Source organism: Idiotropiscis lumnitzeri, chromosome 13 (genome assembly GCF_059441095.1).
Source record: "Idiotropiscis lumnitzeri isolate Australia: NSW breed Sydney's pygmy pipehorse chromosome 13, RoL_Ilum_1.0, whole genome shotgun sequence".
NCBI lineage: Eukaryota > Metazoa > Chordata > Actinopteri > Syngnathiformes > Syngnathidae > Idiotropiscis > Idiotropiscis lumnitzeri.
This window is the reverse complement of record NC_142403.1, coordinates 14,666,363-14,694,355: the sequence shown is the minus strand read 5'-3', so window position 1 is coordinate 14,694,355 and position 27,993 is coordinate 14,666,363. Positions and strand designations below refer to the sequence as shown.

General features: G+C 40.8%; 4 protein-coding genes and 1 long non-coding RNA gene across 7 annotated transcripts; 1 reads left to right on the top strand and 4 right to left on the bottom strand.

The window, feature by feature from the left end:
- Positions 1 to 2: 2 nt before the first annotated feature.
- On the bottom strand, positions 3 to 14,501 carry chd1l (chromodomain helicase DNA binding protein 1-like). 2 transcript variants are annotated; one of them, XM_088314120.1, is made up of 25 exons: positions 14,291 to 14,501; positions 14,069 to 14,181; positions 13,822 to 13,928; positions 13,629 to 13,734; positions 13,531 to 13,562; positions 13,058 to 13,139; positions 12,832 to 12,994; positions 11,944 to 12,099; positions 11,551 to 11,640; positions 11,376 to 11,472; positions 9,352 to 9,425; positions 9,173 to 9,283; positions 8,189 to 8,303; positions 7,918 to 8,071; positions 7,189 to 7,381; positions 6,955 to 7,100; positions 6,628 to 6,791; positions 5,215 to 5,429; positions 4,295 to 4,393; positions 4,024 to 4,094; positions 3,758 to 3,872; positions 3,119 to 3,227; positions 1,752 to 1,992; positions 570 to 653; positions 3 to 485 (listed from the first exon to the last, which is right to left on the bottom strand). In XM_088314120.1, the coding sequence occupies exons 1-25, from the start codon at positions 14,382 to 14,384 to the stop codon at positions 363 to 365; spliced, it is 3,054 nt and encodes a 1,017-aa protein (XP_088170246.1). In that variant the 5' UTR covers positions 14,385 to 14,501; the 3' UTR covers positions 3 to 362. The 2 variants fall into 2 exon arrangements, with proteins under 2 accessions (XP_088170246.1, XP_088170247.1); XM_088314121.1 differs by having other exon boundaries at positions 14,038 to 14,181; positions 14,291 to 14,438.
- On the top strand, positions 10,000 to 12,455 carry LOC148324612 (uncharacterized). The gene is made up of 3 exons (XR_015846394.1): positions 10,000 to 10,322; positions 11,387 to 11,531; positions 11,910 to 12,455. It is a non-coding gene; the product is annotated as an uncharacterized LOC148324612 (long non-coding RNA).
- Positions 14,502 to 15,089: 588 nt separating the features above from the next.
- On the bottom strand, positions 15,090 to 18,158 carry sft2d2a (SFT2 domain containing 2a). Its single transcript, XM_088313332.1, has 8 exons — positions 17,979 to 18,158; positions 17,820 to 17,909; positions 16,853 to 16,938; positions 16,078 to 16,159; positions 15,798 to 15,833; positions 15,653 to 15,711; positions 15,545 to 15,574; positions 15,090 to 15,371 (listed from the first exon to the last, which is right to left on the bottom strand). The coding sequence occupies exons 1-8, from the start codon at positions 18,042 to 18,044 to the stop codon at positions 15,332 to 15,334; spliced, it is 489 nt and encodes a 162-aa protein (XP_088169458.1). The 5' UTR covers positions 18,045 to 18,158; the 3' UTR covers positions 15,090 to 15,331.
- Positions 18,159 to 19,133: 975 nt separating this feature from the next.
- Positions 19,134 to 22,718, bottom strand: tmem45a (transmembrane protein 45a). Its single transcript, XM_088313536.1, has 6 exons — positions 22,399 to 22,718; positions 21,012 to 21,217; positions 20,731 to 20,943; positions 20,440 to 20,624; positions 19,650 to 19,792; positions 19,134 to 19,439 (listed from the first exon to the last, which is right to left on the bottom strand). The coding sequence occupies exons 2-6, from the start codon at positions 21,205 to 21,207 to the stop codon at positions 19,343 to 19,345; spliced, it is 834 nt and encodes a 277-aa protein (XP_088169662.1). The 5' UTR covers positions 21,208 to 21,217; positions 22,399 to 22,718; the 3' UTR covers positions 19,134 to 19,342.
- A 598-nt stretch (positions 22,719 to 23,316) lies between these two features.
- On the bottom strand, positions 23,317 to 27,208 carry lnp1 (leukemia NUP98 fusion partner 1). Of its 2 annotated transcripts, none has more exons than XM_088312268.1 (4): positions 26,822 to 27,208; positions 24,688 to 24,933; positions 24,395 to 24,493; positions 23,317 to 24,161 (listed from the first exon to the last, which is right to left on the bottom strand). In XM_088312268.1, the coding sequence occupies exons 1-4, from the start codon at positions 27,023 to 27,025 to the stop codon at positions 23,991 to 23,993; spliced, it is 720 nt and encodes a 239-aa protein (XP_088168394.1). In that variant the 5' UTR covers positions 27,026 to 27,208; the 3' UTR covers positions 23,317 to 23,990. The 2 variants fall into 2 exon arrangements, with proteins under 2 accessions (XP_088168394.1, XP_088168395.1); XM_088312269.1 differs by having other exon boundaries at positions 23,317 to 23,604; positions 26,822 to 27,205.
- Between the last annotated feature and the right edge of the window lie 785 nt (positions 27,209 to 27,993).

Below are 27,993 nucleotides of genomic sequence, written 5' to 3'. Positions count from 1 at the left end.
ACTAGAAGGCCCATACTTTTTTTTTATTGCTCAGACAATTCAGGATATTCGTATGATATTGAATAAATGGAAGCCATAAAGCATCATGCAATGTAGTCAGCTACTCTTGAGATCTTCCCAGTACAGCTAATTACAGCATCCGCTCCATTATCCATTTTTGATGGAAATAACCTGATGATAAACCTTTTGGAGTATATGTGGTGGCGAAACCCAAAGCAAAACACTTTTTCTTGTCATTGCATGCACTTGACATCAGCTGGCTTGTTGCCGTTCATCTACAAACAACCTGAAAGGGTTCATATAGCCATTAGTTGAGGAGTTTATTTTTAATCTCTCACATTGAGGTCAAACACAAATCGGTGTTACGTTAACGCGTGTGTGAAGTGTGCAGTCGGGACGTTTCTCTGTTGGGAGAAGCAGGCCTCCAGCCAGGCTTTGCGCACCGGCACGGCCCGATCGTAGCGGCGCGTCAGCTCCCGCAGCTCCTGCTTTCACACGTGACAAAAGCAAGAACGCCAAAGAATGATCACATGGTAATAATCAGATAGGCCGAAATTCTGGAGGCTAACCTGAGAGTGGACCTCGTGCTCCACCTCCGCAACGATGTGCGTCACCTCGCCGCTCATCACCTCCTCTTCGTCGCCGTCATAAGTGCACTTCAGCTAAGGAAGCTTGACCCATAGAACCGTACAAGGAGTGAAGTCGCACCCTAAAGTCAAGACGTCACAGTAACAAGAAATAAGCTTGTGGTAGATGAGAATAGCGGTTGGCTTTGTTTCGGTAACTTTGGTTATTCCGATCGCCGTTAGTCTTAGAAGATTCAAGACGAGAAACGAGGGCAACGGCGCCTCTGTTTTCGTTACCAAAAAGTTAAATCCTATAATCTGCGGACAACAACTGAGTGCTAAGACAAAACATATTCATGATATAAATTGATACGACACGCTGGATATTTTACTCTTAAAATTTACTGGGACCAACCATAGTCTTTGTCGAGTAAAATGTACTCTATGGAATTTGGCTGCTCCACAGAGCGTTCACATCCAACGATGGCAGCTGGTGGGTGAGTTGAAAGTTCTGCTGGAAGCAGTCAAGTCAACTAATCAGTTCATCCGCTAACCAGAACCAGTTATTTTTTTCACACCAAGTGGACAAACACAGGAGAGCCACACCCACCAATGCACTTGTCGCCCCCTCCAAAAAAAAAATAATAATAATCTCACGCTTGCAATGCAACCTTCTAGTGACTTAGTCACCTTATGTAAGGTGGTAGTTATAAAATTATAATGACAGGCATATAATAACTGGTGAGACTGCATTAATTATAGGCCAGTGAACTCATATGACCTCCCCATGACATAATCATAAATAACTGGCAGAAGAGGTATTACATTAATTATGTGACGCATGCTGTGGGCATTTTCCTGACTGTGTATTAATTGTTGCAGTTATTGCGACTTTCGGTTTGTCCAATCACGGTTTGCCACAGTGCTTCACTTGCATGATTTGTTTGGTGCAGTTTTAACCAGATCCGGGTTTTTTTTCCGCCTTTTTCCTTTTATTGATTTTTAATCAGAAGTTTTATGATTTTTTTTTTTAAATGATTTTACCCAATGCATTTTAATGTGCATCAATTATACTTTGATCGGGCCGGTCCCGATCCCTTCATGTCAGTCCAAATGATACTTGAACCAAAGTGGAAAAAAAAACATTTTGCGATAACGGTGGTTTTTGAGTTATCAAGGATATGTAATGAGATAGCGGGCCAGCCTCTTCCTGTCTGTTGCCGTCAGGTTGTAGAAAAACACACGGACGCCCTTCATGAAACTCGGCAGCTCGGAGGAGGTCTGAGGGGTCCGCGGGGAGGATGGGCCTGCCTCCTGTGTGTCTGCCGCGCCGGCGGCCGAGCTGTGCGCCAGCACTTGCGGGGAGGTAGCGGAAGAGGCGGCGGTGGCGGTGGCTGTAGTTTTGCCGCTGCGACTGTGATAGTATCTGTCAGTCAGGTTAAGGGAAGAAGGAGCTCAAAAGTGGCCTTAATGAGAGATGTTGTTTATGGTAGAGTTGAAAAGGTTTGGGAATTTCCAAGTTGAAAAAATTCCATCGGAATTAAGCAGGAATTTATTCCATTTAAGCTTGTCTTTTTATAGGGAAAGTTAGTTAGAGAAAATACATTTGCACATAATTTGGTCTTAAACAATCAGATTTCATGCAAGTATACTAGACTCAAAAGTGGCCCAATTTTTCAGTTTTCTTTTTTTTTTTGGCATCTCAGTTTTTGCATAATATATAATTTAGCAATTGAACATAACGAGTGTACACATTCTAAGAAAGGACTAAAAATAAGTTCCCAAACTAGTTTGAAATCTAAATAAAAGCACGAAAACTTCACAAATAAATAAAAATGTAGTATTAAAAATAATAGAATAAATACAAGAAGAATAAAATGGAAATAAACTCAAGAGGGGAACAAAAGTAGAGCAAAGATAAATAAATAAATGTTAAAATATCCCAAAATATTCCCATTATTAATGAAAAAATAACAAAATACTAATATAATACAGACAATGCGCAACTATAAAATAAAATGAAATAAAATACAAAGCAAAAAAACAACAAAGAATGTAAGGCAAGAAATACAAAAAGCCCAAAAAGCAAAAGAAAAAAAAATAAAAGTAATAAAAAAAACTAAAAACAACAAATTAAAAACATTTAAAAATGGCAAACTAAATTTAAAGGAAAGGGAAAAAATAAAAACAAAACAAAACCAAGCAAAAAAAAAAAAAACAACACAAGACACCCCATAAAATAAAAGCTATGAGGCAAATGAATAAAAATTGTTGGCAGAAAAAGATGAACAAAAATGCAAGGCAAAACCATAAAATTAAACAGCAGATACTATGCTAAAAAAAGGCAATTAAAAATTCAAAGCACACAAATGAAATCTAGGCAAAACTAAAATAGTAAATAAAAATTAAGAAAAAATAAAATATTGAAGCGGCAATAAATTATTTTTACAATTCAACTTGTATAAAGCCTTTTCCCAACCGTGACACTGAACCATGCACATGTGCTCGCGTGCACAGTGAGGTTGTCATTTGCTGCCAAAAACAAAGGATACATGAATGTTGGGATGCCTCTGGAAGCCAGATGTTTCCTGATCAGTCGCTCCGTGCCGTACCAGTTGAAGCCCTTGGTGGCGTGGCCGATGCGAGGCAGGTGCACGCTCGCTTTTGACGATGGACACAAAGAGGAAAAGGAAAATGTCAAGCGCTCCCGTCATTTGGAGTCCTCCCTCCTTTTGAAGTATCCACCCGCTGTGTGATCTTCGAGCACGCATTCCAGTGTAGCCACAGTGGCGGCGATGTGGGGGGGGGGGGACGTCCCAGCATATCCCGTCAGTCAAGTCTAACCGTGAAGAAGAAAAAAAAATCCACGGCAACAGCTAAACGTCGCTCAAACCCGCAGTGTGAAACTATGAAACTACAAGACGTGCCGGGCCAACAAGTTATTTACACAAGTCTTGTAAAACGTAAGCTGTTGTTCAAGTAATATTAACACTTTGCTTTCTTGAAGAAATATGATTTTTATTTATATTTTAGAATTTATTCTAGTAAAAATCTAACTTTATTCTTGTGGGAAATACAACGGGATTGTCGTATTACTATTTTTTTTTAAGTCTATAATGTGTTACTTTTTGTTCTTAAAAAAAAAAAAAAAAAATGTGATTGCATTTGGATTCATGGTGATGCATTTCCACCTTTATTCTGTTTGGCGGCGGCACGAATCTTCCTCAGGCCTTGGTCGAGCGCCGTCAGGAAGATACCGGACAACTTGTTTGCTTTGTCTCGCTGCTGTGCGACGATGAGAGCCAGCTGGGGAGGGAACAGATGATGTTCACAACTAACTCAATGCGAACATGTGACGGACGCCACGAGCGAGCTGGCCGTATCACAACGGAAATCAGGGGGAGGAAGTCGCGTGCGTGTGTTTGCACGCGAGCGTGAGGAGATGCTCGGAACTTACGTGATCGTTCCCATCCAGTCGGGACTGTTTGTCATCGATGGGGAAAAACAACACGCTTCCGAGATCTAAGTCTATGGGAAGAAAAACAAAATAAAAGAATTAATTTCTATTCAACGCAAAATTGTTCTTTCCAAGAAAATGTTGTATGCAGGCCCTCCAAGGAAGCATATTCAAGACTTTTAGACGACTTCCTGTTTCTATTTCCAACTTTATCCCAAACCAAGTGTTTTTTATTTTTTTATTTGTTTTTTATTTTTTAACTCTCTCTTACCTTTCATCTCTCCCGCCAGCTCGTACTGCCGCCGGGGTTCATCCGACCGCACCTCCAGCGCAGTGAACAAGCCTCCCTTGCCCCACCAGCCCGAGTCATCTAACAGCAGCACAAGTGGAGTAAGGAAGAAAATTACCATTAGTTATTGAGTTGAGTGAAAAAAAAAAAAAACATACTGCGTGACATTTTTTTTAATTAAGGAGACTAAATAAAAAAAAAAAGGAAGATTTTTACATGTTAATCAGTTGCGTTACATTCTACTTTTTGCGACTGGTCCGAACTGGTATGAGTGACGGGCACTCCTGTTCTGATAAAACCGTTCAGGGGTGCACAAGACGAAAAAAAGTTGTTTTCGACTCAGTCAAATGAAAAAAAGCTCAGGGCCACATCTGACCTGCCCTAGAACTTGATGTGTGCATTTTTTTTCTTCCCTTTTAACAGATATGAACCAAATTTTTCCTCTACCAAATCCTTTAACGTAAATTTAACAATCGTCGTATAGTTTTGCATACCACAATTTTCCATGAATTCTGATTGGTTAAACGTTGAGCCACAGCACAAGTCACGTCTAATTAGCAGTGGAAGCCGTGCATGTTGTGTTCACATGGCTGAGAGGAGGAAAAAAAAAAAGCTTTGCCGAATGGAGAGATAAAAATAAAATAATAAAAAATAATATTGCAAATCTTAAAAGCTGATTGATGAACATATGCTGAAAAGCATTTAAACAAAGTCATGACGCCGTCGACCAACAAGAATGCAGCTCGGGAAAAAAGTTGAGTTGGACACCCCTGATAACCTACTTTTGAAAGGTATCACAAAATGGCAATCTCACCTCTACAGGCACTACGGGAATATAGAGGATAGCGAGCAAATGGCGTCACGTGATGTTGGTGAAGAGGAGCAAAGCGTGCTGCTGTTACCAACACAGTGGACGATGATGGCGTCCCCACGTGCGGCATGAGGATGCGTCACGTCGCCCAGGACGTAGTGGATGGCGCCACTGTCCGAGTCGGCCGAGCTCACGCTGCTGCCGTCCTCCTCCTCCTCCTCCTCCTCCTCCTTCTCTTCGTCTTCCTCGCTGTCCGCAGGCTTCAAGCTGCGGGACCTGTAGCCGCTGGACGCCCACCACGCCATCCTGCACGGAACGACAACATCGTTTGGTGAGGGAAAATATCCAATTTCACTTAATGGGGCCGAAAGTGACTATTTCCAGTGAACGTCTACATTTCACGGATCTATATGGCCCTTGCTTTAGCCACTAGGAACAGAAGAGGACTTTTCCATAAGTGTTCCAATAAAGTTGGAAGCAATTGTCCAAAATTAAGATTCACTGTGAACAAAAAGTTGAGCCCAACATTTGATTACTAGTTCAAAACTCTAAAGTTTAAAAAAAAAAAATTGTCCATGTAGCGTAATTGTTTGTAGTACAGTAAGACTTCGCTATAGAACAGTTCACTGTTCACGCCTCCACTACATCTTGGAATGCAAAGTGATCTTTTTTTTTTTTGGACTGGGGCCAGACTAATTAATCGATCAGTCAAATATAATATTTAAAAATATTTAATATTTAAAATAAATTTAAAAATATATACATAATAAACTAAATGGTTAGCATGAAACAAAGATTTAATCCATCATGGCCCAAATGTTTTGCCCATTTTTAAAACTATTTGGCAGATTAATTGGTTCATGAAATTTTATTTACATTTTTTTTTATTTTTTTTTTATGGTATTGGAAAAATAAATCCCTCCCTCGACTCATAGTTTTTACAATAAAACAGGCACGTCTGAATTTCAAGTTGCAAATCTTCCGTGCGGTACGACACTGGGCCTCAACATGATGGGCAGTGCTGAGCTTTCGCTCATCATCAAAAGCAAAAGAAAAAGGGGAGAGAAGGAACTCGGAGTTTACAATATATGCCTGTGAGTATTGTTGAATGTTTTATTTATGTGTTGCTGCACTGTGTAAAAGCAGCAGAAGTTTGAAGGTTACTAATTACTGGGACATCTATGCTAATTTCCATTAGCCTGTCTATGGCATTTTGTTAGAATTAAGTGAGCAAATGTGCACTAGATGAAATCATACAGTTTAATTGAAAACATTTTGCGTCGTCACGGTATTACAAATAAAACATCTTTGTTCAACTATCTATGCCAGCGACCTGCAGTGACAGGCACAACAACGAAATACAGTTCCAATAGATGGCAGAAGCTACATTTAGTTTGTCTCTCCACTTTTCGGACCATTTTTATTCGGTGCTGTTCCCTAAGATTTTTGCGCATTGGCTCAACAAAAGTAACGAAACGCTGCACAAACTGACGGGGTCATTTACTTTTTCTTGTACTTGTGCTCCTCCTGCTTCTTCTTGGCATCCGCCTCATATTTGGCCCGCTTGGCCGCTGCCTCCTCGCGCTTCCGTCGCCGCAGCTCCAGTTCCGCCTCCGTGAGAGGGCGCCGCTTCCTGGTCGGGAAGATGAGCCCCGCTGCTGTCGACACCTGGAAGAGATGCGGTAGGAAATTAAATTAAATTTCCAGAAATGTTACATTATTTCCAATTGGATGTGTTCACACCACAACCCATAATTTGGATGCAGTCCAATGTTTGAATAGTTCAACTGATGTGTGTCTCAATACTAAAGTCATTCAAAAAAACTCATACGTCGGTTTTGTTACGTAGACTCCGGCCTTCCGGGCCGGCTTTCTGCAGCTCAGCGTGTTGTTCCTCCAGCAGGCGCTCGAAGCTCCTCTGGTCCTCTGAGCTGGGGTCCTTGCTGTAGTCTTTGCCCTCAAAGCAGTACATGTGGTCTGCGAGGAGAAGACGTCGTCATTTTGCGTGTTCAGTACAGGTGGGGGATTCACTCTCGATAATGAGAAGTTCCAAGGGGAAACATACTCTGCCTGTCAAACTCCGGGTCGCTGTCTTCGTCCTCTTGCAAGGAGGAAGGTTCGTCGCCGACCTCGTCTTGATCGACCGTCCAACGACCGTCGCGCGAGGAGCCAAGGATCTTCTCCAGTTTCACGTCCTGAACCGAGCTCTCGTCGGAGGACAGCAGCTTGTCCACACCAAACTTCAAGATCTCGCTGAGCTAAAGGAATAAATAAATGGAAAATCATATGAAATTAAATGTGACCACCATGTGGGTGATGCGGGCTCAATATTATATCACAATATTTGGAGATATTTTGAAATTGTTTGTTCAAGAAAGTCAAAGTTAAACTTTTAAGACCGCTCTTTAATTTACAATTGTTGATCACTAAGAGGGCGCAATATAGGCTCTATATAACATTTTATGATATTTTTGCTAAAGGTTGACATGCTTAAAAAAACTGAAAAAAACAGATTTAAGGCTTCATAAAATATTAAATTGTCATGTGCAAAATCTAAATATCAACATTTTTGTAAGTAACATAAATGTAACTTTGATTCATTTGTCTTTTTGGTGGTTATGATTCAGCCCTATGAACTCTTGACTAGCAACACAAAGAGTGAGTGCTAACTTTTTCTGGGCGGGAAAAAAAAAAAAAAGTCATCTTGTATCAGCACAAACAGGACGTGTGCGCGTAATTGAAACCGAGGGGGAGGCGGAGGAGACGGGTGTTTGATGATGAGTGTTGTGCTCACATGCAGTCCCGCCGCCGCAGATTGCGCCCGCTCCAGCAAAGAGAAGCGCCCCTCTTCAATCACCGCATTGGTGAGCTCCAGCTTAGAGATGGCGCGCGAGTACATGATCTCCTCCACCGTGTCTCTGGCCAGCAGACGGATCACCTTCACCGGCCTGCAAACCATATTTCAAAAATGAAGACATAGCACAGTTTTTCACCAATTCAGTTTTTACATTTTTTTTTTTTAACTTCCCACCACTGTTAAATGATGACATGATTGTGGTGGGCACCTTTGCTGGCCAATCCGGTGGCAGCGCGCAGCTGCCTGCAGGTCGTTTTGAGGGTTGAAGTCGCTGTCCATGAAAATGACCGTGTCGGCGGCTGTGAGGTTCATGCCAACGCCTCCTGCATACACACACAATTTACATATTTTTAAAAATAGTAATCATTGATAAATGCGATAATTGAAAAAAACAAATTTAGAATGATTTATTGAAAAAAAAAAAAAAGGAACACAATTACAATTTCGCCCTCGATGATGTCTCGATTATCTGCCCATCAGAATTTTTTATTTCTGATTGTCTAAGAAAAAAAATAACATTCTGCAAATAAGAAAGGCTATTTAAAAAAAAAAACACATTTGAAGAAGGTTAATTCTGCGATTCAAAATTTTAACGCCAATAGTTTCCCTTTTAGCACAAGTAAATACCGGCTACATCCTTGACTACCTATAGGCCCTGAAGAAAACAACACCGGTCTATTTGATAATCAGCATCTCTGGTGAGTATAATGTATTTGATTTTCTTTTGTGTCATCGTATTCGATAATTATTGGTTTTAAACCGCTCCAGAATATTTACATGGCACCACAGTGTGCTTTTATATTGATTTTCCTTCTTAAATATAATTTGTATATCTGCAACGTGATAATGGTGGTATTGTTTAAATGCCCGCAGAAAGCCCAGCAACCAGACACAAAGTCCGCCATTGCCTCGACACGTGCGCTAGCGTTGCAGAAAAGAACTAAACTAAAACCAGCCTTTCTATTGACTTTGTATTTCAAGCCTCCTACATAGCAGATGGATTTGAAGGCCGAAAGCTATCAGGCAAGCGACAGGAAGTGGCTGCGTTCACACAGCGCCATGGCCTTGTTTTCATCGGTGAGCATCATCCTGCCGCAGCTCTTATCTGCCATCATCAGGCTCTCGCTTTCCTCTCTCTCTCGCACACACGTTTTAGCTGAAGATGCAAGATGTGAAGAGCGTGCAAGTTCACCTGCTTTGGTGCTGAGCAGGAAGACAAAAACGTCCTTGCTGCTGAAGTTCTTCACCGCTAGGTTCCGTTCTTCGCCGCGGACTGAGCCGTCCAGACGCTCGTAGCTGTAACCTGCGCAAAAAAGTAGTCCGTTATGAGCGGTCACAACATTAGGTACACCCGGTGGTCAGGGCGCCGACCTCTGTACTCCATGTAGTCCTGAAGAATGTCCAGCATCCTGGTCATCTGGGAGAAAAGCAGTACACGATGGCCGCTGCAAGACGGCAGAGTTTTAAAAATAAATAATTAAACATGTTTTAAGGGGGACAAATTAAACATTAAGCCAATTAAATTGATAACTGAAATTAAAATTGAAGTCTATGAAAACGTTAAGTATAGTTCAGTATTATTTTTTTATTAATGTTTAATAATTTAATGGACTTGTCATATTTGCATTAACAGTTTTATTTACCTAACGACATATTACATTTTTAGTACCTGTTTAATTTCTTCTGGATTTAGTTATGATTGCATTTAAATTGCATTTTTTTCAACCATTTCAAACTTTTAGTTACTAGCATTAATTGGATGGCATTTTTATTCATTTAACTGGATTTTTAAATAAATGAATATTTTTGTTTGTATAGATTTTTACATCCTTACTGGCTTTTTACAATTTTACGAGCATGATTTTAGTACATAGTTTCCAACAGCTCTTGGACTCGAGTCACGTGACGTGACTCAAGCCTCACTCGAGTAGCTATTTAAAAAAAAAAAAAAAGTTGAGAATGAGTTGACTTGACACGTTCCTGACGCGACTTGATTTATACTTGAACTACATGCCTGGGCAAGTCATCTTGTTTTATAGGACATTTTCATGTTAATACAGTTTGCCCTTTTAAAAGGGAAGAACGAAGGAAATAAAAATGGGGCGTTTTGTTTCATTCGTGCCAACCTGGCAACCCAGTCAGCGTTTGCGGCGCCCTTTCACGTGTGAAGTGGCTAGGCTACACTCAACACCGTGCAAGTACGCCCGAGGATCATTAAATTTGGATTCGTGGATATGAAGTTTGCAAAAAGAGGACGGCAAAATGCATGCTTTGTGGCTCAAAAGACTAAAGACAACAACTACATCAAACTTCATTCGTCACTACAAAACTCACAAAGACAGGTAAGCTAACACCTGCTAGCGATGCCAAAACGGGTTTTGGAACGTTCAAAACTGATTGTGAACAGTTCTGTGACGAAACTGAGATCTGTCCAAACGGTTTGTTTTCACTGTTAGGGTTCGGTTTGTAGAGTAAAACGCGAACCGCCTCCGATATGAGACGAAGTGCACTTTAATATTGCTCCAAGACGCCGAAATCATGGCAAAGGGACTGAATGCAAAAGAAGCAAAGTGGCGTGTTGGGGAGAGAAAAAAACGCATAGTTGGAGTTAAATTGCGTTTGAAATGCAACTTTCTCAAGTACAATGTAATTAATCCAATCCCAGTATTGTTTATTTACCTTTCACTGTGTAACTACTAATTAGTGTATTATAAAAAATAATCATTTGTTGTGACAGCAGTATTGTATGAATTGACTTGCTTGAAATTTGGTGATGACTTCCTTGATTTTATTTTTTCCTCCAGAGTAACTTGAGACTTGCTTGAGGCATACTTCCACCTCCCACACATTTGTAGTTACTCACGTAACTTGTTTTTGCAATTGTAGTTTTATTTAATTGAATTTCGAATCATTTATTGAATATGTTCTTCAATTTCTTTATTTCTTTAATGACTTTAAATTTAACGGCATTTCTATTTACCTAGTGGAATTTTTTTTTAAATCAAATGAATTTTATCACTTAATTTTTAATTGCAGTTTACTTGAATTTTTAATAATTTAATCGATTAATTATTGAATGTTGATATCATTAATGGTTTGATTTTTAGTGCATTTTATTTATTTTGTTCATTTAATATTTTTATTTAGTTTCACTTTGTGGTTGCTTTTTTTTTTTTTTTTCTCTTGTTTAATGATATTTTTCTGATCCGGCTCACGTTTGCTTCCGGTGTGAACCTAAAACGTCGGACGAGGTATGACTGTCGTTAAGTCGAAACGCCATGGGTGGAGTACGTCGTAATTTGAGGACTTCCTGTATTTAATTTTGCATTTTGTGCACGCAACGCAACATCTGAGCGATCCGCTACGGTCCAATCGGCGGCAACAAAGTCACGCACCCTTGCTGCAGGTAGGCCAGCATGCCGTCAAGAAGGTAGAGTTTGCCACTGGCTTCGACCAGATGTTCGCCCATCTCAAACGGCTCTGGCTCCACTCCTTGGTGATGGGGGGGGTGCATTGAATCAGCAACTGGGACCTTGGACGTTGCACCCGAGGTGAGCTGAAGTTCCTTACCGTCAAACAGATATGGGTGGTCCACGCACTTCCTTAGCTGAATCAGGATGTTAAGCAAACGTGTTTTGTTGCTTTCACTGCCAAAAGCCTCTGAAAGCACATTATTAAATTAATGAGTAGGTTGTTAATCACTATCCGACATGTATTTGATAAGTCTTGTGACAGGCTGTGCTTTGGTGACTTGTCTATTATAAGCCAGCTTTCAATAACACAACTATTATCTTGCAATTACAGAAACACAAAATAGAAAAGCAACGCAAATGCATGCATCAAAAGTCAAGATTCATCGTAGCTGACGATTATCAAAAGTATTCATACTGCAGATGAGTCAAATTGCTGTGTTTGCTTCTCTTGTGCAGGATCTCTGCGTTTCATGGGCTGGTAACGACTCACCGACGTCCTTCATCAGGAGGGCTTTATAGTATTTCTTCTGCAGCGCCGACATGCCGTGGTACACCACCACTTCCATTTTTTTGGGCAGGTCCACCGCCACCTCCGACTTGACCCGGCGGAGCAGGAAGGGCTCCAGCACGCTCTGGAGCTCGGCAGCTGAGGGCAGAAAATATGTGACAGCCACTTGTGTATGTATAGTTTAGTTCTCAAATGTATTAATTTAATAATAGGAGTGATACTGCGTTGTACTGTAAAGTTGAAAACAATGATCATACTTCAACACAATTTTAACGAAAGAAAGTACGGTTAAAAATCTGATATTAGGGTGAAATAAGGAAAAACAGTTTGATTTGTTAAAAAACGGGGAAAACATTTGCGAGCCCGATTAAAAAAAAAAAAAAAAAAAGAAGAATACAACAAATAAAAGCATTATTTGTAGCTAAATATTTAGAACATTACTGTATGTATGAGTCTGTTAACGTTTCCATTCTTAGAATTAATCACTACTTCCATTCTGAGTATAATGGGTTTTTTTGTTTTTTTTTTACCAATTCTGTAGCGTCCCCTGGTGGTCATGGAATATAAAATAAAATCCTTAACTAAATACCGTATCTCCGCAGTTGTGCATGTTTTGGGTGCTCACTTCCACTCAATGAGTGGCTGAGTTATGTGAGATGAGTTTGGGTCTGACCATTTTCAAACTGATGAAAACTAAGTAGCTGTACAAGAAAAAAAATCATTGGACAAAATTTCGTCCCCGCTAAAAAAAAAAAAATTATAATACACTGTAACCATTTTACTCGACCATGTTTACCAAATGAGTCAACAATTTTTAAAGTGGCCCTTGCATCCATCCATTTTCTGGATGTGGAAAAATGGACATCATACCAAGTGCAGGTCGGCTCTGCACATCGGCATAAGAGCGGGTGAAGCCGTCGACGTCGTCCTCCGAGAAGACGGCAGGCTGAATGAAACTCAACAGCGAGTAGAGCTCCAGCAGGTTGTTCTGGATGGGCGTGCCGGTCAGCAGAACCCGAAAGCTCACTGAAAACTAGACAGGGGAGTCGTTAGCGGAAGCAATAATGAAAAAGATGATGAGAATGCCACCCAGTACCATCATGAGAGTCTTGCGCAGCAAAGAGTTCTGGTTCTTGAGCCGGTGAGCCTCATCCACGACCAGAACCTCCCACTTAAACCTGAAAGGAGGGCGCCTCAGCGTTATGCCTCAATATTATAAAAAGCAATTCCGATTCCATTATTATTCCGAAGTAATTGTTTCAAGGAGATGAAAACAAAAGAGAGCGAGGGCGCCATCTAGTGGACAAGTTGGTGAATGACGGCCTTCATCAATTCGACAGCTCATGTTTTGGGATTGTTATGGGAGCATATCTATGCTTTGTGAGTTTGAATTTGAATGTCTAAGGTAAAGATTGAGTATTGAAACATACCACTCTGTTTTGCCTCCACTGCGCTAAGATAATCAACAATCTCGATTCTAAACAATCCTTGTGCAAAATAAAATTGTAAGATTAAAAAAAATGAATATACTTTAAATCCAATAATTTAATTATTAGGGAAGACACTCACCGTCCTAGGAAGGAAGCATCATTGAGGCAGAGCTGAAAGGCAGGCGATTTTTTTAAAAACTGAAGCATTAACACACACGTTTGTCCATGCTCACATACCTCATATGTGGTGAGCAGAACTTGGAAGTCCTGCGCGTCCCCTTGAATCTCGAGCCGCCTGTCTTTGTCTCCCTTGTAGCACAGCACAGTCAAAGATGGTGCAAAACTTCAGGGGTGGGAAGACACAAACAGATGCTGAGACTTTTACAAGCAGGCATGATTATTTTTTTAGACTGGACTTGAGCATCTTTACCGTTCCAACTCACTCCTCCAATTCTCCATGACGGAGAGCGGGCTCAGGACCAAAAATGGACCTTTGACATCAAGAGCGCCTGACATGTACACCAACAGGCTGATGGTCTGAAGGGACAAACACAGAACATGGACACAAACAATATTGTGCAGTGACCATGTCAGAGTTCACCTTATGGCGATTTAAAATCAATATGGAACGCAATTTAAACTCAACATTGCGGAGCAACTTGTTGAATGTCTCAAACCTGACAAGTTTTCCCCAAGCCCATCTCATCCCCCAGAATGCATCCCTCCTGGTTCTTAAGGCACTGAGTCAGCCACTGGACGCCACGCAGCTGGTAGGCCCTCAACTGAATCCCTGTTGGAAGACCAAAACACTCCCAATGACCCAAAGTCCATGTTGGCTTCCTGGCGAATGGATGAACTCATTATAACTCCCTGATGAGTTGTTACGATCTAAAAGTTACCCTTTAAACCCCAACGCTGCAAGTCGATCTGTGTCAAAGGCGTCTTCTTTTTGGCCGGCACGCTATTTTTAATCTTCAGAAGTAAATCCGTCATAGTTCCACACTTAAGAGACTAAAACAAAAACTGTTGTGTATAGAAAGAAATGACTGCTGTGCGCCATGTCCCGACAAGCCTGTCAGACACTTCCGCCTTCGTCACGTGACCCAGGAAGGTATTCAAAACTTCCCGCGACACTCGAAAAGTTGCCAAGGGGGAGCTTTAAACCACAAAGATGCGAGGCGCCCCGTTTTGTATTTTTTTTTAAACACCTCAAGCAACAATTTAGTCGTTTTCCCAAATCAGGGGTTGCAAAAGTAAAAAAAAAAAGTAAAGACCAAACACTTCCGCCGCTGTCACGTGACACAGAAAGTCATTGAACCGGGCTCCATCCGAAAAGTCAAATTTAAACAGCAAAACTGTTTTTCTTTTTGTTGTCCTTGAACAATTCCGTCATGTTTCACTATCAGGGTGTGAAAATAAAACAAATTCGGCTGTTTACCTTGGTCAAGAAGCGTTTTTTTTTGTATTCTTTATTTTATAATCAAATGGCACAATATAGTTAAATCCAAAGAAAATACAAACCTGACTGAACAATAACGCAATGACGTTAATATTGATAGTAAAGGAAATAAATTAATTCATATAAAACAATTTTAAAACTCAGATTGCCCAAAAACTTGCATGGCATTGTTGCAATTTATTTATATGCATACAACAATTTGTGACACTTTACAATAGCAGTAACATGAAACAGAAACATTTAAATTGACACGTTTTAATTTAAAATAGACTATACATACATCAAAATCCAGCAGCTTACACCAAAGGCATAGTTGTGTATGAACATTTGACAATATCAAAAATATACATAATGGACATGCACCCCACTCTAATTTCTTTAAAAAAAAAAAAGCAGGGTCATTTGTTTAAAAAAAGCAGGGGAAAAGAGAAACCTGCCCCTTTAAAAAAAAAAAAAAAAAAAAAAAAAAGATGCAGCCGCCTCATTTCATGCACATGGCCACCAACCTCAGGATGGCATCCCTGCAAAGTAATTTTAACAAGTTAGACCAAATCTACAGAAGCATATTTCTGTTACACCTGGCAAAACCAAAGTTCAATATCACCTTATAACATGACAAATTTCACATTTTTATGTGATACAGTGTCATCACGTTTAAAAAGATACTGAAAGTGGTAATGTTAAAATGACAAACCTGACAAACGGGATGTAAGAAAGGCTGTACCTGCGAACAAATCAGCATTTTAAGTTCAACATCGTCCGTAAATGTGAGGCAAATTTTGAGAATGAATGACAAACTCACCAAGTAAATGACAACACTTGCAGGATGACAAACAACAAAGCCAGACCAAAGTTTTTCCACTGGAACAAACAAGATACAATTAATTGCTAGTGGACTTGAGTGAAAGGTTTGTCTCAGTGACATAATGACTCCGTAAGTCACTCACCCAGAAAGCGGCGCACAGCGTCAACACAAGACAAGTCTGGAATAAAAACTCATTTTAGATCAGGGGCCATATTTAACCCTATTTGACCTCAAGTACTTGCAGACACACTACACTGCACACTCCAATGGACAAAATTAGAAACAACAATTTTATTGAAGAATTGTATCGACGTGTTCCATTCCCATGGGCTGGACACCCTAACAAAAATTTAGGGGTATGTTAGGAGTAAGTTAGGAGTTGTGTCCTTGTTTTTCTTTTTTGGGTGTGTGCATATGCTCACAATCATGATGGTGGTGGCTAGTGCTCTGGTTTTGTCACACATCCTCTTCAGCTGCTTCACGGGGCCCATCAGGAACATGGTACTTGCGTGACACAAACAATCATACAGCTTTATAGTCCTCTTCATGTTCGAGGTTTTTGTGATAGTTAAAAAAAAAAGATGAAGCTATGTTATTTGAGAAATTGTCCACCTTTAAAATGTGACATCTACAAGATAGAAAAATAATAGAGTTGGATAGTTAAAATAATGTGATTGCATAAGTGTGCACACCCTCTTTACACAACATTGCTCATTATACTCCTGCCAGAACTGAGGACTTAGTCAATCCGGATGGAATTATGAACAGTTCCAAAGAGCAGTCAATTGGCACAAAGCCTTCAGGTTTCAGCTAGAGATCAAAATATGTGAATATCTTAATTTTATTTGGGCTTAATCAGAGGCTCTTTAAATGGTGGCAGGTGCGTGCCGAGCCCCATGTAATGAGTTCGAATGTGATTAGTTCACAACACAGACACATGTCCAGTTTTAAAAGGGTGTCAACACTTGTGAAACCACATTACAATTCTTTATTTTTACTTCCACTGTCAAGATTTCTTTTTTAATTGAATTGAGTTGAACAGCTTACAGTCCAAAAAAAAAGTTTTGTATTCATATTGGTCTCTTTCCTACTACAACCTGGCATTTGAACAGCCGCGTGTAGACTTTTATATTCACCGTATGCCTTTTGTATATAAATAATGACTAAAAATGATCAACCAGTGGGACTCGTACTAACCTGCACAGGGCACAAATGTTGCCAAAAGTGTAAAACACGATGAAGAGGATGAGGCCGATCCTGGGGAGGAAAAGTAAACACACCCCCTGGAAACACACACAATGCAAATTGTATTTGAAAACTGCAGAAAAATTAATAAATGTAAATAAATTTGGCAGATTTATGAAAAATGATTAGTGCAGTTTTGTAATATTTTGGTTCATTATGTATAAAGATTAAAAAAAAAAATAGAATAGTTGAAAATCGTGCAAAAAGTGAAGACCATTCCAATATTTCATTCATTCAGTATGTTTTAGTATTTTTAATGAAGATAAAACAATTGACTACATTTAATAAAAGCAAAATATATACACCGCACATAGCATTTAGATTTTTACAATAATTCACATATTTGCATTGAATTTCATCTTGGTTTGCTTGACTGTATTAACCTTAAAAAATAACAATAAAATCTGCAATATAACAATACAATCAATACATGTTACAAACAAAATAAATTTGAATAATGTGAATTACACAAAATTATTCATTCAAAATACATTTCGACCTAATTTATCTATGCATACAAAGATGTAGACTTTTGCATTTGACGTTCATTGTCAGTACAATTAAATAGAAAATGAGTACAGTAAGAGCATAATTTCTTATTTGTCCGAATTCATTAGCTACTTGGTAAAAATTAACAAAACAATATTTAAACAGTACAATTAAAGTTGCATTTTAACGTAAATTAAATGCCGATTTGAAATGTATATATATTAAGTCGATAAAAATGCACTTTTTTTTTTTTTAAATCATCCAAATGCTAATGACCAATGTAGCAAAGCTGCATTAAACTCAAAACATCAGCAACATTCCCGAGAGCGAGACGAACCAGTAAAACGACAACAAGCCTGCACTCTCCTTCCTTTCTTTTTTTTTTTTTCCTCGCCAACAAAATGTCCCCTGGTTTCCGTGTGAGTCTTACGAGAATGGCGCACGCTCCTCCGATCACAAAACACGCGATGAAACCTTTCACGCGTGTCCCCCAGCCAAGCGTGGATGCCTCGTTCACAGACTGCACAAACAAACGAGGCACTTAGCAATCAAATCGACAGGCCCCGCAAATAAATCTGCATTTGCTTACCTCTAAAATCGTTCGGTCATCCCTGCGCGATTCGTCGCCGCTCAAAACCGATTTGAGTTTATCCATAACCAAGTTGGGAGTTTACTTCTTGTGTTTTCTTCTTGAAATGCTGGTGGAAAGTTGAGAGTATTTCCCCGTGCGGCTCGGCGTGACCTACCTGAGCGGCTGGATGACGTCACCACTCGCTCACCTGAGACAGAGGCAGTCAGAGCGGAAGTGTCACTTTTAACAGAAACCGGGTCTTGTCGTTGTCATGGCAACCGGACAGAAGCATGACTCGGCGTTTAAAATTGATGTGATTGAGCAGGCACGTGCATAGGCTATTTATTATTTTTTTTTATTATTTTGGGGTGGTTCAAGTGCTCGAGTCCCCCTAAAAATGGCACCAATCTCCAAAATTATTTTTAAAAAATGACAATAACGAAATATTTTTGAAGAATTGATTGTTTTCCAAACAGTTGTTGTGAAGTGAGTTCCCTGCTATAATACATTGGTGGTATGTTAATGTCTTTGCTCACACGTCAGTGCAAAGAAATCTAATCAAAATCAAGTTTCAACGCCACTGTATCATTTCTGATTGACGCTCTTATTGTGGCTGGATAATGAAATCCAATAAAACTCAAAAGTAAAGCTACGTCCCACATTTAATGGCGAGCACGAGGGGGGGGTGTTTGCAGGAGCAACACTGCCACCTAGTGGTCTTTTATATATATTGCTGAAATTACAACATTTTGGGTCATGTGTAAAAAAAAATAAAAATAAAGGTAAAATAAAGCAAAACTGATCAGCCTTTGACAGACAAAGACCGTTTCTCAATATGAAGAACTTCAGTCCAATATTGTAAACTCTTCCTAAGAACGTAGGCGAGAACATTCTTGCTGAGTATGCGAGTCTTTTTGTAAATTGGAACGGCTTTGTGCCTTTTTTGTTTTCATTTTAGGGGAGAAAAAAAAATCCAAGCACATTTAGACAATGTATTTTTATTAGTGTTGTCCAATAAGCAAACAAATATTAAGAGACTGCGGTAAAGTGCATGTCGTTATTAAATACATACTGTCGTTATTACTTAACACTTTCGTCGGAACATAAATAGAAGTGTGTTTATTCAAGACTGAATACGACATGAAAATGCTCACGTGTCATGACATGAAATGAAAACAATTTGGCAAACCCTGCAAATACTCTAAATATAGCAAGCACAATTTAGCAAGCTACTATGGATACTGTCGTTATGGGCCCTGAGAGTACACGCTACTAGAGGCAGTTAGAGGAGGCGGAATAATACAAAATGGCAGTGATGATTGTTCTCGCACATCAAAGGTCTCCATCCCTGATTTTAGGCACCACAGTGGCGGGGGTCGACGTCACACCACGTCGTCCTCAGACTCGGGATCTTTGTCGCTCCGCTTCAGCAGGCCCATTTCCACCGGTGGCGTCTTCTTTAGCCGCGAGCGAACGGCGCTAGCAAAAGATGACAGAAAACATTTCAAATGTTGGATGAATTAATTTTTTTTAAGTATTAAGGGCCCCAAAAATAAGTTATTTTATTTTATATTATATATTTATATTAATCCGTCATCGGATCAAATATCGGCCTCGTCGGGCCCTAATTCTAACACTTGTCTGTCCATTGCTATCCGCACAAAACGTGATACCGGGTGTAATCCTCACCAGCTAACCAGGCAGTAGAGTGCGCCAACGCCGAGCATGATGAAGGCGAGGTGCCACGAGTAGCACATGGTGATGAACATCATATTGTTGTGGTCCTTGGGGTCCCACTGGGCACCACTGGGAGGGTACAGCACGTAGCCAATCTGAGATGTAGACACAAGAGAGGAAAGTGGGGTTGTTGCTTAGCGACGCACATGCATCTCTGCTGGGATCAGTGGCGAGACAAACAAAAAGTACAAATGTTTTATCACTGTACTTCGGTAGATTATTTTTTTTTTAGGGTTTCTGTTCAATACTTGAGTATTAGACTTTTTCTGTTCTTTCTACTCCTTTTTTGTCAAAATAGGCTCGTTGATAATGACGCAACATAAAAAAAATTGTAGCACGACAGTCAACAGCGAGTGAAATGTTTTATACAGTATTTGTACGTTTACTTAACCCATTCACTGCCAGCCTTGGTAAAATAAAATTACTTTTTGACTGCTATATCCGTCAATGGCAGTGAATGATTAAAGAGTCCGTCAGGTCATTTTTGTAATTTGTTTCTAAAGCCATTGAATATGTTTGAAGACAATTCTTAAAGACTGAGAACAAGTTTGAATTATTGAGACATCACTTTTAAATTCTTTTTCATCTTCCCAGTTGGCTGGACTTTTTGGCTTTGGCTAAATCAGAGCTCAGTGACGCACTTGCGCCCCAAGCATGAGAACCTACTCGAAGTAATTTACTGCGCGCGCTCATTTTATCTGATGCTATTCAACACAATTGGCATTTGCTTAACCCTCCTCACCTGCCAGAACCAGCTGCCCTGTAGCAACGTCAGGGCGCAGCGCAGCAGCTCCAGTAGGATGTTGCCTCTGTGGAAAAGCTCCAGGAAGACCACAAGGGCTCCCCCGAAGACTGCGTAGAGCAGCAGCATGTGCAAGTGCACGTCCAGCATGGTCCGACCGTGGAGGTGATAGAGAAAGAGGAACCCTACAAGAACAACAAATCATTTGTGGGTGCGCTCTGACGTGCTCTCTGGAATACTTTTCCTAAGTTTGAGCTCATTTCCGTGCATCCCGAATCATGAATGTCTAACCTTCATTAAAGAAGGCGATAGCCATCATCATTCTGTCGAGGGCGAGGGGCGCGGCCTCGGTGGTGTGCACTATGAGGGACACGCATCCCGCCAGGCCGAAGAAGAGATACATGGTGGCGTGTTGCCAGTTCATCAGGTCTTTCCATTGGTTTTCTGCAAAGTCATACAGCTTGAGTCTCGGCCCGTCTGCCAAGAACTGCTCCGCTAGCATCCCTGGACGACAAAAAAACGGTGGTGACTCACAGAGCGAATGCGGCGTGATATAACCAGCTTGCGCTCACCCACTAACGAGAAGAAAAGGAGCACCGAGCTTTCTACGATCTCCAGGCGGCGTTGCGCCGCTCTGCTGCTCAGCCGGGTAGAACCGATGTTCTTGTTTCGGCGGGTGGCGTGCCACAATGAGTACTTGGCCGTCCACCAGAGGCCACCCAGTAGGAAGATGCTCCCGGGAAGCGCATGGCCTTTGAAGCTTCCCATGATGATCCCCCTGGATTGAACATTCTTAATCAGTACACATCCATTATGTGCGGTAAAACAGAGCCGTTCTACTGTGTTCGCATAGCTGGTTTATAGGGCAAAAAGGCTGAAATAGCTTATTGAAAAGGCATTGGTGTAAAAGGTGGAAATCTCGCAAAATAATTATTATGATTACAATTGTATAGTGGGTGGCGATCAAACAGTCGATCGCCATTTGAAAGAGAGGACACTCAAACATGAGTAGACATTTGTTCCTGGGCGAGACCACTCCAGGATGGGCATGACAACACCGTCGCCATGGCAACCCCTCTAAGCCAATCAAGGCAGGAGTGCGGGTTAAAAATAAATACTGAATAGTGTTGGGGATTCTTGGTTAATTGTGAAAATGTAAATGAACATCAGCCATGAAAATAAATTGAATTAAAGTATGTTGCCAAATGAAATGGCAATACATTACAATATAAAACAAAGATACATTCAAACAACCCCCAACTCCAAAAACATTAGCATTAAAATCACCCAGACACTCACATGCAGTCACACACCACCTATTAAAGGTCAATGCAACTAATACAAATTGATTTTTAAAAATATAAATTTTATACCTGCAATTTGTTTGCGGTAAAATGCATTTACAATGTGTTTATAAAAATTAAACAAGGTTCTGTGTATATTAATAAGATTACATGTGGTTGTTTGTGTGAGAAGTGTATAACTTTTTAATACTGTTTTATATAAATCTTCTAAGACTTGTATGGATTAATAGATTTCCTGCAATAATGGCATCGCACCTCTTTGCATGCAGATAAATATCTTTCTGACTCACACTGTCAATTTATTGCAGTTTTTAATTGGTAAAAGTGTGCAGAAAGTCAATCGATCTTTATCAATCGTTAGACCTTTTTAATTTAAGGAAATTATGAGAAAATCGTGGTGAAAAAAGGAAAATAAATGGTCATTTAATTGAGCTAGAATTTATTGTATTACATAAAGTGAATGTCGTCATTTCTTGTATGGGTTTTGTAAAAAAAAAAAAAAAAAAAAAAGACATATTTATCACTAGAAAGTTTAGCCGGAAGTCGGAAAGTTGTGTGGGGGGGAGTTTTCTAGGATATATCTTTTTTTTCCGAGCAAAAACAACTCCATCCTAAATAGTGGAAAATGAGGAGGAGGGGTCGGGGGGTATCTTACCCAAAGCAGCTTTGTCGCTGGATATTTCGAAAAGAAAAAGTTAGTTAAGATAAAAATCAAAAGATATTGAATTTTCCATCATTTGACTAAACCTCCTCATCGAAGTAGACGGAGACTGGCTCAAAATCCTCGTCGCCTCAGAACCGTTTCACATCTTTTTTCCCCATTTTCCCTCTCAAGCATTGTCATTGGTTGGCACGGGTCAGCTGACGTCACCTTTGCGAGCTCCCATTGGCCAAAACGCTTGTCAATCTCGGGTTTCCACGTGTGCACTTTTACTCCGCCTGCTCGACGAAAAAAAATCGAACCCGCATCTTTCCTTACTGTCGAGTCGAACCGACCGTAGACGAGGTCTGCAGCACGTACACAGCAGCAGCCGGGGGAGTTCTTCGTCCACCAAGGCACCTCCCCACAGCCGTTTGACTCAAAATGAGGCATTTGTTTGACTAATAAGCAGGTAGTTGGCGCGTAGGGCGGGATAGTTTACAGAAAAACGAGGGGTTCCTGAAGGTGACACCTGTTCAATAATTGAATGGGGGGAATCATTAATAAGGCGATCATTATGAATCAAATTGCATTTATTTAAAAACAAAAATCAATACAATTACACACATAACAACAATACACAGAAACTATTATTTTAAAACAATAATATAACTTACTAATAGTTGTCCCTCTTGGGCTGTGTTGGGAATCATTCACTCTATGACTACCCACAAAAACTACAGTATCAACATTTGGAATTCATACTTTGTGGCAGATGATGAACAATCCTTCAAAAAGGAGGTTTTAAGCTGTCAATTGCCACTCACAATTTAAGTTTACTGTCAAAGTAAACGTGAAAAAGTAAATACGATTCGTGTAATTAAGACAACCACACAACTTAGTCAGAAAGTCTGCTAGATTGAGCCTGAACAACTATTTTTTTTCAGCAAATAACAAGATGGGTTCTCCTCCAAAAACAACAAATAATGAATTTGCAAGAGTGCCAGGCTTCACTGTCCAATCTTTATGGAGGCAGGGAGGAGTTCATGCAGAGGGACGGTGGAGTCGTGGAGCAAGTTAACATGCAGGCGCGTTACGAAAGCTGAGAGACTATTATGGGACTTTGAGGCGGGACGAGGACCAGTAGAGGGGCTTGGGCATGGACACCATGACACGACACGTGGGACATGTTTGTTTCTTCCACAGCCACTGCTCCATGCACTGAAACACATTGTGGGGAAAAAATGTAGGCATTGTTATTGATAGTGAAGATAACCTAGTGGAGCATGTGCTCTGCGTGCATGCCTTGCCAAATCGACGGTCGGGTGTGGCAATTTTGAGGTGTCACTACATACTGTTAAGGTCAAGCAGTTTCTTTTTCATTTTCACAGCACTTAAATATTGCTTAAGGGGTGAATGGCAGAGGAGCACTCATTTTTAAAGACAATTGACAAGCATTACATTTCATGAAAGAGAAAAAAGAATCGGAAAAAATATACACAGTGGTGTGCTAGTACATGTGAGTGGGTGTTTGAGTTTTGTTTTTTAGTTTTGCGATGCGATAACCCGCCACTGAAAAATCGACAATGTCGAGTTCAGGCCAAAGTTTAGCGATGCCTGCGCAGGGAAAGCTGCCGTCGGAACGTGTACTGCTGCTGCTGCTGTTTTTCCGCAGTGATGGCGCCTACTTCATCCGCCGACCTCCTCCTGTCGCTCAGGAGTCTCCTGGCCAGGCAGGCCGCCGCCGTGTCGCCACACGGCTCGGACCTGCGAGCGGCCTTCCGTCCCAAAGCAGATTCGTCAGAGGGATTGTTTTCAAAGCGGGTGACGTCATGCAACGCATGCAGAGCTCATGTTTTGGGGGGCGTGGCATGGGGGAGGGAGGAGTGACAAAATTTTAAAAAGGGTTCGATTAACAAAAGCTGGAAGTTGATTTTAGTCCGGCCCACGAATGTGATGAGCCTACTTGCGGAATGGGGTTTGGTTTTGGAAAGCTTTTGTGAATATTTACCTCCTTGTGGAAGGTGTGAGCGCAGTGCAGCTCTTGAAGGCCCCCACCACTTTTGTACATGTTGTCATGACACAGCAGACACAATTTAGGATCGTCATTCTGGAAAAACAAAACACAACTTTGCAAAACGCAAACTCTGGTTTCAAACTGGAGTTGTGATCACAAATAAGGTTCTCAGATTTGGGTTTCAAGACAGTGTTATTATTTCCAAGTAGGGTGTCAAACACGGATGACATTTTCAAGTCTTGGTTAAGATTTCAAAGAGGTCTTTCAAATTCTGAAGTCCAACCCACCAGGGACATGTCGCATTTATCTTGAAGACAAAGCCTCTTTTGGAACGATTCGGTCAGCTCCGGGATGGTGCCGATGCGGTTCTCCGGGACGGCCGACTTGGCGCGTCCGTTGTCGTCCGAGGATGTCCGCCGGGCCCTCTGGTGAGGTCTGACCTCCCCCTTCTGCTCTCGGCTCTTGGCGTGGCTCGGCGCGGGCGCCATGGTGGCTGCGTGCAACCGGTTCAACTTCATGGCGTCAAGTTGGGACTGTCAAGGAAAGATAACCGATTGAGTTATTATTTCATTTCAGGAGATGATAGTTGAGTCAACGTTGATTAATCGATGAGGTCGTCAATTTTATTTTTTTTTCAGTTGTTGGTCCTTGGTTTTATTAGCCCCACATGAGGATTTCGGGTGTGCGTTTCCTTTTTAGATTTTTTTTTTTTTTTTAGGATAGACTTGATCTGATTGTTTCTGCAAGGTGGCCATGTTGTTTATTCCAAAACACGTAAATGGCAATTAATCAATCGACTTTAAGCTGTAAACACAGTGTAGTGGTGATGCCGACGTGCCAACTCGTCAATTCAACCCCACGTTAAACCCTTTTATATTAATTAACCAAGGCTGAGTAGTTGAGAAAACAAGATAAAAAGCTTGAATGATTCTTCTTCTCTACCACCGTAGTTTGAATGCGTGAAATGTATTTTGAAAATAAGATGTTACAAAAGATACTTGGACAGGAGACAGAATGCCAATTGGAATTTTTGTGGAAGTTGATTAAAAAAATTCAAACATATCTTGATTGAGATACCTGCCTATGGTCATTTCACTGCACTGAAAACACTCCAGACTCCTATTTTTTCAACTTTTGTACACTCCTCTTCAGCAGAAACTCTCTTCTGTTTTTAAAATGATTCAGACATAGAGTAGTTAAAATTATCATTGAGAAACGAGCTAATTAAATGTCCTTTCAATGGCACAGAAATGCTCTTTTGACAATGAAAAGGATCGAAAGTGTAGCGGCAACTTTAGCTAGCAGGCTAGTCATTATCTTTTGCTAAAATAATCAGACAAAATGAGCAGATGTTTAGAGTTTTTCTGCCAAATATAACCCAATAAAAACAACAAACAACAACAAAAAAATCTAACTTAATCCACAGATAATTGTACAGACAAGCGAGCAAGACCGCTTGACGGTGTAGAAATGCCGAAAGTGACAAGACAGACTTGGATGCGAACTTCCATCGCACAGTTTGTGGAAGTCTCTCAGCTATGTATAAAATGTTCGACTGTGTTGTCTTTAAGTAATTTAGCGAAACACAATGGCTAGCTTACTTGCTAATATCAGCGCTACATTCGGAAGCGCTAATGCTGGCTGTTTTTTTCCCAGTTAGATAGTGCCGAGTCGACTACAAAGCAAATGTCAGTGGGACAAATTGAGAATCACATGTAGAAAAACATGTAGGTATGTGTTTTACTGATTACATCATCACCGCGAATTTAGGTTCAGTAAATGGCGATCTGAAAAGTCAAGGACATGCTGTCAATTTCAGCGTCAAAAGAACATATTTACGCTAATCCCAGCCACGGAAAAGTCAATTAATTAGCCATCATGTGAACTATGTCTGTCACATAAATGTTGTGTAATATTTGCCGCTTGAATGTGAGAAGCTTGTCGTGGGTAAACCGAGCTAATCTTTCCTAAGAATGGAAGCGCTGATCATTTACACAACAACAATAATCTGATCCTAACATCTGAATTGGAGTCAATGTTGCTAAAATGGTTTTAAAACTTAAATTATTTTTGCGTTTAAAACAAGATGAAGGAGTTTTATGTTAGGGATTGGAACTACTGTTTCAGTTCTGGGTTAAAATTTCTAAATTGGGTTTGAAGTCAGTGTTAGGGGATCAAAGCAGGCTTTCAAATTTAGGTTTCAAATTTAGGCAAAGCGTTTTGGATTTTAAATGTCTGAAACAAGGGCTAGGTTGTTAAATTAAGGATTTCACACCTGGGTCGGGGTTTCAAATTAGGGTTTCATTTTCAAAGTACAGTTTTAAAGTGGAGTTAGAGGTTCACAGAAGCGTTTAAAGCCAAGATTACCCGACACCCTGCGCATGAAGCGCTTTCATTCATAAACCAACGTATCGTTCTTACTACAGTGGGGAGCGACGCTCGTCGATCAACTCTTGTCTTGGCGGGCCTCCGAAAACTTCGCTTCCTTTCACGCGTGTGTCCTCCTCCTCCACCTCCACCGCATCCTTCGGCACCATGGCCCCAGTAGCTGCTCATCCACTTGGTAAAGTTGCCGTCATCGTCCTCGTCGTCCATGATGATGGCGGGCAGGAGCCTCAACGACATGCCGGCTCACAACAACGGGATGCTGCGGCACTGAAATCCTGACTGACCCAGCGAGCGCCTGACGGACTATTCCCGGGCCATCCTGAAATAACCCGGCACAATCCCTTTTAATCTATTTACCGTGGCGTGGAGGAGAGTGTTCACTACAGAGAGACTGAGGATGAGAGTGTTTTGTTTTCGGAACCCTTTCCATTCCATTCCAGTCAGGAAATCCCCCCCAGGGCACCTCGACACTGTGCCCATACTTTCCATGAGTGCATCAAACATGTCAATAATTATGGAGTGCTCCGTGGTCCTGGTATGTGGGACAACAAAACATCAGCTCATAACACTTCTTTGTGTGTGTGTGTTTGTTTTGTGTGATGCAAAATTCCATGAATTGTTCATTTAATTTATTTTATTTAAAAACCTTACTCGAGGCCAAGCAGTATGCAGCGGAATAGAATCTTAATATTTTTGGTTTATAGGTTAGCATTATGTTTGTGTGTGTGGGGGGGTGGGTGGGGGTGTGTGTGTGTGTGTTTGAGTCTTTGCCAACTACACTCTGTTCCATTTGGGAGCTGCGCCCTGCAATGTCTGGACGCCACTCAATGTTTTTTTGCCCGCGGCCATTTGTCCTCGCCCTGTGACCGCCGCTCGCTACTCGTCAAAGTCAGCTACAGTCAACCCCATCAGGCTTCAAATTAATACTGTATGTGTGATGAAGAGGCGTTCGAGATGAAATGACTTCATAATATTTAGGAGACTTGGATTAGCATAAATAGGATGTAATATTCTGAAACAGGAAGTTGACGAACATGATTTTAACTTTGCGGGCCACATAAAATGAGGTCATGGGCCAGAATTGGCCCCAGGGCCTTGAGTTTGACACCTGTGTTATAGAGGATCCAATTGTGTCTCAGTCTGAACACTTTGGGGGATCACGTAAAAAGATTACTTTGAATTATCAAAAAAGAGCAAAGAAGACG